Source organism: Podarcis tiliguerta (assembly GCF_965153285.1).
Source record: "Podarcis tiliguerta genome assembly, chromosome: 1".
NCBI lineage: Eukaryota > Metazoa > Chordata > Lepidosauria > Squamata > Lacertidae > Podarcis > Podarcis tiliguerta.
In genome coordinates, this window is record NC_139534.1 from 74,461,089 (window position 1) to 74,473,738 (window position 12,650).

The 12,650-nt window shown below is 41.7% G+C and overlaps 1 protein-coding gene across 3 annotated transcripts in view; it reads right to left on the reverse strand.

Annotated features, from left to right (window-relative positions):
* Positions 1-12,650, reverse strand: part of ANO3 (anoctamin 3) — a 230,818-nt gene that overhangs the window by 157,239 nt on the left and 60,929 nt on the right. The window contains exon 1 of one of the 3 annotated variants that reach the window (XM_083428090.1): positions 4,479-4,691. The exons of the other annotated variants lie outside the window; for them this stretch is intronic. Coding sequence (XP_083284216.1) covers positions 4,479-4,530 — 52 coding nt within the window. The 5' untranslated portion in view covers positions 4,531-4,691. Of the gene's footprint in view, positions 1-4,478; positions 4,692-12,650 lie in introns of those variants that run through there. 3 annotated transcript variants of the gene reach the window in all.

Here is a 12,650-nt window from a genome sequence, read left to right on the forward strand (position 1 = left end):
CTCCACCCCTTGCGTAACCCTTCAAGATGTCTAGGATACTTCACTTCTTGAGTGGGAAAACAATGTTGAGAGGGATAGCTCTTGTTAGACAGACCTTAGGAAGAAGCAGGCCACAGAGCATCCACAGTGCTGAAGGCGCTTTCATAGCATCACCTGCAAGAGACAAATTCCTCAGCCAGCCCACCAAACAACAACAGCTCCACAGAAGGCGAATGCTGATGGCCTGCAGATTACAGGGGTACCTCGGGTTACATACGCTTCAGGTTACAGACACCGCTAACCCAGAAATAGTACCTCGGGTTAAGTACTTTGCTTCAGGATGGGAACAGAAATTGTGCTCCGGTGGCGTGGTGGCAGCAGAAGGCCCCATTAGCTAAAGTGGTGCTTCAGGTTAAGAACAGTTTCAGGTTAAGAACAGACCTCTGGAACGAATTAAGTACTTAACCCGAGGTACCACTGTACTGACTGCCCTCCCCACCCCAAAGGAAGTATATAGGATCACCCTGAAAAGAGCTGTTCTTGATTATACTGAAGAAAAAAGGGGGTGGTCACAAAAGTTGCAATGGATCACTGAGTTGAGGCCTTTCAGCCTACGTTTAACGTTTATTTACAGCACTGAAATATTCTGCTGGATCTTTCGTTTAATTGGTTAAGTGAGGGGAAAGGTTCTTAAGTCAGACAGACGGTAGCAAGGAAATCTCCACAGAAAGGAGAAGCAAGCAAGTGCATCAGAGTTCTCCATCCCAGCCGGAGGAGCCACTCACCATCCGTATGAAAGAAGGGGGTTTGTACTATGGAGAAGGGTTTGCTCTGGACTTCGCTTGCACCAAAAAAAATGAGAGGCACAAATACAAGATGGGTGACACCTGGCTTGAGAGCAGTACATGTGAAAAGGATCTAGGATTCTTGGTTGACCACAAACTTGACATGAGCCAACAGTGTGACGCGGCAGCTAAAAAAGCCAATGCAATTCTGGGCTGCATCAATAGGAGTATAGCATCTAGATCAAGGGAAATAATAGTGCCACTGTATTCTGCTCTGGTCAGACCTCACCTGGAGTACTGTGTCCAGTTCTGGGCACCACAGTTCAAGAAGGACACTGACAAACTGGAACGTGTCCAGAGGAGGGCAACCAAAATGGTCAAAGGCCTGGAAACGATGCCTTATAAGGAACGGCTAAGGGAGCTGGGCACGTTTAGCCTGGAGAAGAGGAGGTTAAGGGGTGATATGATAGCCATGTTCAAATATATAAAAGGATGTCACATAGAGGAGGGAGAAAGGTTGTTTTCTGCTGCTCCAGAGAAGCGGACATGGAGCAATGGATCCAAACTACAAGAAAGAAGATTCCACCTAAACATTAGGAAGAACTTCCTGACAGCAAGAGCTGTTCGACAGTGGAATTTGCTGCCAAGGAGTGTGGTGGAGTCTCCTCCTTTGGAGGTCTTTAAGCAGAGGCTTGACAACCATATGTCAGGAGTGCTCTGATGGTGTTTACTGCTGGCAGGGGGTTGGACTCGATGGCCCTTGTGGTCTCTTCCAACTCTATGATTCTATGATTCTATGAAATATCTCTCTCCATGGGTCTATATTATTCTTTGACAAAACAGGAAACGTACCCACTGAATCCACGTTGTACTGCTCTAACAATGGGGAGATCTTAATACTATATATATACACCTCACAGACTTGGTACTATAGATACCTTACAGATTTTTCATCTCAACGATAATGGTTGCTTCTATGGACTTTGCTATGAGGCAATCAGTGTTTGCCATATGCATTCTTTCCCACACACAACTATTGGTATAAGAGCCCATCATCATATGCCGTAAGATGGGATGGCAGGTTAAAATTCACTTGTGAATTTCACTTGACTTTCACCAGCAGAATGGAACTTTCTCCTCTCCCTTGCAGCCCCCTACACATTCTCAAAAGCAGCTCTAGCGTGTTGGGTGACAGGAACAAGCCAGCAGTAAATCTCACCAAAAAAGCTGGAGTTAACTCTGTTAGCAAAACAGGACCTGCACAGGAGTCACAAGCACATCAACTCAGGTCTTGCCCTCATGAAGCAGTTGCTAAGACTAAAGGTCCTGCTTCCCCACAGCCAGCTATGTCTCCTCCTCTCTAAGGTGCTTTCCAAGCAATTGGCACCTCTGCATGTGTACCTGTCTCTCCTCCTGCTCCATGCCTTTCCTGGTTGTGGGCATTCAGGGGGAGGGGAACCTGTGTTGCCCCCTCCCGCTCCAACCGGTGCTTTTTCCCTCCTCCCCTGCTTCAGCTTCTGTCTCTAATTCTGGACTTCTTTCTGCCACAGACTCCTGGCTCAATAATCCCTGTTACCTCTTCAGCTTCTGATACTACCTCCTCCCAGTCTTCTCCCTCTGACCACTCATCATCATCCCACCAACACTCCCTGGGCTCTGAGCCTTCTTCCCTTGGGGGTTCCCCAGCTGGTCCCCCCACCATCATTCCTTTGCATCCAACCAGTCCCTGACATCAGGGCCCTTCAGAAAACATTTGGCAAGGAGGTGGTGGTGAGTCAATGGAAGTACCACTACACCAGCAGAACTCTGATGGCAGCACTGTGGCTACATTCCCAGGAGTGCACTTCATTGTTGTAGAGCAGGGATGGGGAACCAGTGGCTCTGCAGATGCTTCTGTCCATGGTCAGGCCTGACAGAAGCTGGAGTCTAACAATATCTGGAGGGTAACAGGCTCCCCAACCTTGCTGTAGGACCATGACTTTTCTGTAGGCAGACCATTTCCTTAAATTAGGAAATAACTGTAAACAAGTAGGAGAGAGGCAAGGAGTCATTTCTGTGGCCCTTGTTGGAGATTCAGGGTGCAGTGCTAACTTCCACTCAGCACTAGTGAGTCTCTCACAAATGGTCAGACAGACTGGTTAAGACAAAGGCATTCTTGCTCAGGGTGGTCGCAGCACTGACTATACACCATAGGAAAAGACTATCAAGCCACCTCCATGTATTTTTTTCTGGCCTATGGTTGCAAGAATGTAATGAGGAAAGAACAGAAAGAAAACAAAGTTTTTTATGTAGGAAAATAATATTTGGCTTGGCACTGAAGACTTCACCTTCCACATATAGAATGTCTTCTCCATCCACAAGAAGCTTTTGATCCTTCTAGCAAAGGGAAAAAATGGTGACTTTTTATTCAATTTTTTCTCCTGCAGCCCGTGACACTTCACATACTGCTCTAAAAGATCCCTCAAGAACATTGTGGTGGTACTGGGGGACACAACTTCCTAGACTGTCCCCTTTTTAAAAATTAAAATTAAAATGAAAGTACTCCAAACAGAGAATGAATGTTTGTTTATTTTTATTTTTGTTCTTGTTTTTATTTTCTGTTGATTACTTATGTTACACACTTTTAAAAACCAATACAGCATATAAAAAGAAAGAAAGAAAGAAAGAAAGAAAGAAAGAAAGAAAGAAAGAACTCTAAACAGCTATTGGGGAGGGGGGGGGGATCCTGAGCGCTAGTCTGACTTAGCAAACAGAGTAGGCTTTGGAGATTTTTGACTTTCTCTTCTCTATCATTGGATGCCCTAAGTCTGGATCTCGCAACCTCAGTTCCCCATCGGCAAAAATTGGATTAGTTGTTGTGAAGATGAAGACGCTAGGATTTGGAGCACATTCAGCATGCTGGAAAGTACTGGAGAAATTAGCCCCATACAAATGTCCAGCAGCAATGCACTTCCCATGAAAGTACAACTCAATTTCCTTTCAAGACACTGCTGGAAATACAAGGGTTAACAGAACCATAAGAGATGGAATGGAACCACGAGATCATTCAGATCACCCCCAGTATGCTAACCCACACAGCATTCTTCCCCTCTGCACCACAAGCTAGACCACAACTTTCCAAAAGGAGATAGCAGGAATACAGTTCAATCAGCAGAAGAGGGGTAAAATCTCGAATAAAGTTGGGTTGATCCGCTACTGAAAATGTTTCTACAGCCAAACACAGAAACTATACCAGCATGCTTGCAAGGCAGGAAAACAGTCTACTTGCCATCTTCAAGTCTACAAAGCCAAATTCAATTCCATGACATAAATACAGTGATAGCAAAATTCTTCAGTGCTGAATGACTGCAGTGTTGGTCTCTTGTGTGTGTGCCCACGACCATGAGCTTTGCAACTGTATAAAGAATGAATTTCCTGTGACAGAGAGATCTCGGAATGATTTTTGGTATATAACTCAGATCCTCTTGAGCCGCTGAAGGAAAACAAACTATTTAATATAGCAAAGAGGGATTTATTTATTTTTTTACCCAGAGAACTATTCCATTGTTGAAAGGAAAAGAACCTTTTGAGTTGATGCAAGAGTTTAAGAGGTGCCTGCATTGCACAGGGCTCTGGATGCTTTCAGCAGCCACTGTGCTGAAGCTTGAGAATACTGCAAGGGCATGCAGACCGAATGATTTAACACTCGTCGTTCAAGAGACAAAAGACACCTACCTTTCTGCTGCTTAAAGGACTGTATAGAACCCGAGTGGTGAACCATCTTCATATATGGGAGCTTGGCTGTTGCCGTTTACTGAGCTTCAGGGAATCAAGGTGTTGCAAAATAGGAAACAGCCTGGCTTGCTGCTCCATAGAATCCAGCAGATTTGGAACAGCTATGTAACCCAGCACCTGCTTCAGTGAGCGCTCTCAGCTTGGAAGACTCTACTCCCTTCTGTTGTCATAGAAACCAGAAAGGCTGATCCAGCATCACACTCCCCTTAGTGGATGCTTTAGGTATAAGTCACTACATCAATCTAATGGAAAATGCAGCAATATATTGTTCTGAACCTTCTGGTGGTAGAAGCTGAATTCCCCCACCCGGCAAGGTAAAGAAAGAAAACTCAAGCACATTCTCCTCCCGCCCCCTTTTTTATGATCACTGTATCAGCAAACCATTCCCAGACATCCATGGAAAGATCCCCTTGAGCTAAACAGTGGGCAGAAATTTAAATTTCTGTCAGGACACTGGTGACCAAGGAATTTTGCAGACTAGCAGTGCACACAACACATTTGATTGCTTTGCCTTACCTTTCAGAGCTCCCTAGTTTAAGGTTTCTAAAAGTCACCCACTTAACATGTGGCATTTTCTCCCTATGCCAAATCTCCGTGTAAGAAAAACAAAACAAAACTGTCCACATGGGTGACGTTCATTGGGATTTTTTAGTTTGCTACAAATACATTGAATGGAACCAACATGTTTACAATCTTCCTTCCTTCCTTCCATCCATTTCTTTTTCACACAGAATAAATAAAATTTATAAGTGATCACTATGATACAAATGGACACTTGGCTTTATTCACTCTAAATAAGGGCATGGAACTTTCAACACATTTCTCGCTAAGGTAAGGCAGGATCAGGTTTGCATGCCCTTCTTCACATGTTCCAAGAATGTGAAGAAGAGATATGGGGACTAGCTGTGCCTCCTGCCAACCACAGGATTGATAATGGATGATAAGCACATACGTCAGGAGGTAAGTAAAGATGTGAGAGGGGACCTTGATTGGGTAGGGTTCCCCCTTACATGGGAAAGAGAGTTAACACTACTAGGTGCTAAGGTCCAGGTTTTGAATTCCGACTCAGCCACAGTATGTTACTGTTTGGGAATGTGTCCAAGAAGAATAATAGAGGGCAAGGGGTGGTGTTTTAAAAGAGAGAGATCAAGAGAGAGAGATCATGGATCTCCAGGAAATGTCACTCTAGCAAGAATTCTGTTACCACAAGGTACCTTGCTGACATTATGCTTGTACTCTGGCTCAGATTTTTGAGGATGCAGCCTCTTCTCTGGAAGAGAAATCCTTCTCCATCATCTTACACACAGGAAGGGGTGTGTGTGGAAAATCAGAATAAATCCCCAGAAAATATTAGACTGGGAAAATGTCACCTCTAAAGAAGGACTGTAAGTTTATTGTGTAGGGGAAAGCATAGAAAAACAAAGCTCCCCCTTTTTTTACTGTTTACTTCATCATATCTTCCCCCAATTGAATGTTAAACCACTCTGGGATTGTAGCTCTGTGGGGAGAATAGATGTCTTCAAACAATTCTAAGCCCCTTTAACGGACTACAGTTCACACAGTCATGACTATTTAAAGTGCTATAACACTGCCCTGGTTGGTTGGGTTTGTTTTTTATATGTTTGTTTCATGAAGTTATATATTGTTATTTTACATTGTTTTTAATGTTATATTTTAATGTTGCTACCTTCCCTAGGACCCTAGATGGAAGGGCAGGTATAATAATAATTAATAATAATAATAATAAATGTCAGCTTAGAGGTATTTTTTTGAAGAGCTGTCTTTTAATGATGCACAGGAAGAAGACAAAAACAAAAGTTTTTTTTTAAAATATAATTTTAAATGTAACACTTAGGTTACCTATGTTTTATTTAAATATTGTGCTAGAGCTTTGGCTTGCTCTTCATAAAGGCAAAGGGTTTTATCCAGTTACGTTAGAGTAGACCCATTCAAATCAATAGACCTAAATGAGTTGCATCAATTCATTCCAGTGGATCTACTTGGAGCCCCTCCAATGTGAATCTGATTCTTTCATTGCTCTGTGGAGTTTCCCATATCAGAAAAAGCAATGGTTTGGAGCCAAAGCTAGTCATCCTTAAAGGAGACCCAGTGAAATCAATGGGACTTAAGTTAGCTTAAGGATGACTAACTCTGGATTCAATCTAATGGACCTCATGGCATCTAAAGCCCAGACTTCTTTTTCTCATGTTTGAGCAGTTTGTCAGCTTCAGTCAAAGCACCATACCAACATGCAGTTTTTAGACAGAAATATCCACACATTTCAAAGCCACTGCTCCCTTGAGCGTAGGCAGCAAAATTGCTTTTCACACTACCAGATTTTTTTTCCTTTTTAGCAAATCTGGAGGAAGGTATGAAATAGTTAACACAAACATTTTTTGCCAGGCTGTTTGTAATAGAAACATACATTTTTTTAACCCTCAGGCAGACATAAGTATGAGATAGAAAATATGGCTGCTGGGGAAGGCCTGTTAAAAGAAGGCAAATATACGCCCATAAAATAGGCTTTAAACTTTAAAGTTTAAATTAAATTCATTTTCCTCCACTCCATCAACCTGTGAATATAAAATAAGAGGTAATAGGATGAAAATATGAACCTCATAAAATAAGCCTGAACCACCAGTATAAACATAGGATAAGTTTTATCATTGTGATTTAAGTAATTAGGTTTCAGACAGCAGTCTCATTAGGAATTGCTATCCTTCACCATATTACAAACACTATGAATGTGTTATATTATTAAAACTAAATTCTGGAGAAGTGAGAAATCTTGGTAGGCAATGACCAAAAAAGAGAGGAATTATGCAGCAGTTGAAATGTACAACTGTTTTGTTAACCTAGAAGAAAAACAAAACTGCAGGTTTGCTAATTTGTTGTCACCCGTGAGCTAAACAAGAAAAGAAAAGATATTTTAGTGGTGCTAATGAATAAGAAATTAAATAAGCTCCTCTGTGCCATCCATCCTACTAAAAAGTAGTAACAAAGCATTGTAGTAGTAACAAAGCATCCTAGTAACAAAGCATTGTAGGGGTAGCCAGTGTAGCTACCCTTCAGAAGTTGTGAACTATAGGCTCCCATCACATAGCCAGCATGGCTAACCCTGAGAGATGATGAAAGTTAGCCCACAATATGTGGAGGGCACAGCTTTGGTTACCCTTGATGTTGATACTTTCTAACTGCCTTTGAAATCCCCTTTCCTCTCTCCCCATTGTTAAAGTGTGTGAGGAGAAGAAGAGTTTGGATTTGATATCCGAAGGAATCTCAAAGCGGCTAACACTCTCCTGTCCCTTCCTCCCCCACAACAAACACTCTCTGTGAGGTGAATGGGGCTGAGAGACTTCAGAGAAGCTACACCACATGTAACTTATTCCATATTCAGACACTAAATACCTTCCCACCCTCCAACCTCACAATGATTTAAGTAAGAACCACCGCACACTCATGCCATCCATCCCATAGCATGTGATGCTTGGTTTTTTTTTTACTTCAGGGTAGGGCCACTATTTTGAGGTGGATTTCATCTCCCTGATTTGTCCCCCATACAAAAGTCTCCTAGTAATCAGGGTTTCTTGAGCTGTGCGCATCAGGTATGAGGGCTGAATCAGAACCCGCTGGCTCCTGATTCAATGAGCAACAGACATTTCAGGCCATGCATTAGAAACTGCTAAGCTAGAGAGTCAGCTAACTGAGAGCAGCCAATCCCACTCTGTTTCCTCTTATCCAGCTTTAAGGTCTAATATGCCACCATGATGTAGTGGTTAAGAGCGGTGGACTCGTAATCTGGTGAACCAGGTTCACTTCCCCACTCCTCCACATGCAGCTGCTGGGTGACCTTGGGCTAGTCACACTTCTCTGAAGTATCTCAGCCTCACTCACCTCACAAAGTCTTTGTTATGGTGGAGGAAGGGAAAGGAGATTGTTAGCCGCTATGAGACTCCTTAGGGTAGTGAAAGGCGGGATATCAAGTCCAAACTCTTTTTCGTCTTCCTCAGTCTAGGTAACATGTTGCTGAGGAAAGCCATTAGGTTTCTCCTCTGTACTTTCCTGCTCTCCATCTACCTGATGTGCTAATGTTTCCCATGCTTAAGATCTCTGTCTTTTCCAGCCTAGTTGTATCTGACTTGCCTTCACTCTTAACTTGGGTTTATGGAACACCTGGTGGTGTATCATAAAGTTTAGTTATAATTTTTTTTAATAGCCCTGAGAGTGAACAATGCAAGTTGCATAGTTAATATGAATAACAATTGGCCATTGTGTACATTCACCACACCTCATGGGGAATTAATCTGACCGTGGAGAGGGAATGATGCACATTTACTTGTCAAAATACATAATCTCCAACAGGCCTTGTGGGATGGGCCGATTTCAACTGCATCACACACGCACTCTTGCTATTATGTATAACTTTCAACAGAACAGACCCTGAGACCTTAAAATTCAGGACTTGCCTCTGTGAAGTCAGACACATGTAGGGCCTACCAACCCCAACAATGGGGCAAGCTGGGGTGGCAGGATCCAGTCAAAATAACCATGGCAGATTTTGAAAGTTGAGCCTTCAAGTGAGCAACTGAGCCTGATGTGAATGTCGACTTGGAAGAATTTCATAAATATTTCAAATTTTATATTATACTAATATGTGGTGGCAGACACAATAAATACACCACTGTATATGTATGTAGTACACAAAAGACTGTTTTTTAAAAATGAGAGGCTCAAGTTAACTACTTAAATCTATGATTAGACAGCCAACTGAAAATGGGTCTGCATTTATTTATCTTCATTTATGAACTACTTCCTATGAAGCATCTTGAAGCGATTTAACAATAAGCACACACATACAATATAAAATAGTTTATCTAATTAACAAATATAATAGTAATAGCAATAATAGTAATGTTAAACTCAAATCTAACAGAGAATAAGAAAAAATGAAAATGAAAATATGGTGTTAGTGTGCTGGAAATGAATCCATAAGTAATTCAGTACACAGAGATGTCGCATTTGACCCTTCATCCATCTGGGTATAATCCCACAACTCCCTGGGAGTCAGGATTTGTATAGATTAGTTCATTCTGGGTCTCTATCTGGCAGCTGAATGGCAGGAAGAAATCAAGATATGCAGCTTTTTCCCATTACTACATCACCAGACAGGGAAAAATTTTCACCTTTTTATTTCTGATTATGTTGCAATGGTCACATAGCCTCCATCCATACAAAGGTAATAATCCAGAGACCTGAAAAGGCATCTAAGAGCAAATGTAATATATATTTTTGAAAGTCTTCTAAATATTCAGAACTCTCTCTCTCTGCTTCAACCTTTACATCCTTAGGATCATGAGTGGAATATAAGACTCTAGCAAGACCAAATCTCTTTAAACAAGCAAAATATAATTTGATCATGATTTCCAATCCCCTCCTTTAATTCCAATGTCACTTTCATTCCATTTTTAGATTCAAAATGCTGATAAAACCCAAGCAGTTTTACCTAGCTACCTCTGTAACAATAGAATCAATCAGATAACAATGTTGTTTTGATATAAGATGTGCTCATGAACACTGATAAGCCATGCACCAGAAGCTAGGCATCAATTTTTAAAGACCTCTCGTCATTTTAAATCAAAGGAAAACTATTTACAGTGTTTCTGGGTGCTTTTTTTTGCATCGTACAGACACAAACAATTGTGTTACAGAAACCAATTAAATAATCAGATATCGCTGCAGTGTTTCTGCTCATTAGCATGAAAAGAATTTAAGCAGAACTCAAATTGGGCACTGCTGAAATTATCAGTTGAATTGTTTCAGTGTGTGGTCATATTATGTGGCTCCTCCCTCACAACGTGTAGTTTAAGACCCGAGTTAGTTCGACAGTAATAACTGCTTTTGTGGGAAGTGGTCAGGTAAGAATTTGGGCATCTCAGAGTCAGAAGAAGTCTGGAGATGAATATGAAATAATAGCCTTGTGGAGGCATTGTCTCCATGCATGTGGTAAATGTGGGGAGCATTGCTCATTGGCCCCATATCTCTGCTGACTAGAAAGTCTGAAAGTGCTGCCTTTGTGTATGTAGACTTATGGGTTTAAAGAATGAAGAAATGCAGGAAGGTGGGGCAAGGGAAAGAAAGGTGAGAGAAGACCAGGGCAGGCCCAAGATACTCTGGGTGAACCTGAGGTGAACCACAAAATGCTGCCTCCCTGCCAGGGAGGAATGGGTGAGTAAAGATATACATCAGGAACAAGGGGGAAATAAAGATCCACATTGGGAATGGGGGGAGGGGCAGAAAGCAAGCCAACCTTACCCAATAGTTTAAATGCGAATCAAAGGCTAAAATGGAGGGGCACACACTGGCGGAGGCCTGGGGTGCATAAGGCAGGGCATTATCAATGGTGGCACCTCACCCATGGAACTCCCTCCCCATTGATGTTTGCTTTGTCAGCTACTGTACAGATATTTAAGAGGAAGCCAAATATCTTCTCATTTGGTCCCTCAGCTGAATTACTTTAGAGAGACTACCACTTTGATCCTAGCATAGTTTTATTATTATTATATAGTTTTATTATGTGGTTTTATTCTTTTATAGTTATTTTATTTATCTCTGTTTGCTAGCTGCCCTTCACTCCATATTGGAGAAAGGGCAGCATAGAAAAGCACCAGATAGCGAGCAAGTGAGATAGTTTAGCTATTACACACACACACACACACACACACACACACACACTTTTGGAAAAGTTCAGTTTAAAAAAAAAAAAAAAGAATCAAAGTTCATCTAAACCCTTGTTGCAGATTCACTGGCAGACTGTCACCAGACTGATTAACAATTTTTTCCATACAAGTAACCCGCCAGACTCATCACTCAAGCTGCCCTTTTGTGCTGCAAAGGCATTAACTAGAAAATGCAGGTGAAACAGGAAGAAGACCAATATATATTCAGTCACAAACAGAAACGACCCAATTAAAATGAGATTACAGTATCTAATGCTTGCTGTTTCTAAAGGCACTGCCTCTACAGCCTTTAACTGGTATGCATCCACAATGGGAACCAAATGAATTCATTTTGAATTGGAAATGAGCACAGGGCTCTCGTCACGGGCCAGAGTAATTTTACACACACAAGATGACTTTTTCAAAATCACTGGAGCATGTAGAAAGCACACACGCATCTGATAAATAATACAGTGCATTTTAAGTGCTTCCACAATGCAGTGCTCACTTAGACGCTGCTTTTTTAAAAAAACAATACTGTGTGTCCACACGAAAGAAGGTTCTTTATTTTAAAGATATCATTCTCCCCCCCCCCATCAATCCAGAGTCCCATGCTCCTGTTTAAATTGTATTACTTTGTTTTGCCCGATTCTATTTTCAAATAAAATCACATCATTTACAGAATGTTCCAGAACCAGGAGGAAATGTACCTTGCTGTATGGCAACACTCACTTCTGATACCTGCAGTATCTCTACAGAAATGCATGTGACAGGGATGATACCTCACAGTGAAGAGACAGAATGAACGTGACAGCTTTGGTCAGACACGCCTAATGAACCTGAAGATGTTGAATAAGGGCAAGATGGAGAAGTCCAAAGAGGAGCTCTTCTTGAAGCCTTAGGCATTTCTGGCTATGGTTGGTATTTGAATTCTTTTTATATATATGTATAAAAAAGGTGATATCCTTTTTTTGGTATGCCTTGAAGCTCCAGAGAATCTTTGCACACATTGGCTGCTTTCCCGCCAATATCTTTCCCCGCAAAGATAGCCAACATAGCAAGGACACCACATTCGCTAGCCCTGCTTTAGATTATTGTTTATCATATGGCCTACGATGTATTCAAAACAGTACAGTGGTACCTTGGTTTAAGAACAGCTTAGTTTATGAACAACTTGGATTAAGAACGCTGCAAACCTGGAAGCAGGTATTTTGGTTTGTGAACTTTGCCTTGGAAGCAGAACATGTTTCACTTCCTGTTGAGTGCGTTCCATTTGTAAATTGAGTCCCCCGCTGCTATGGGAAAGCACGCCTTGGTTTAAGAACGCTTTGGTTTAAGAAAGGACTTCTAGGACGGATTAAGTTCGTAAACCAAGGTACCACTGTACTTAAATCTT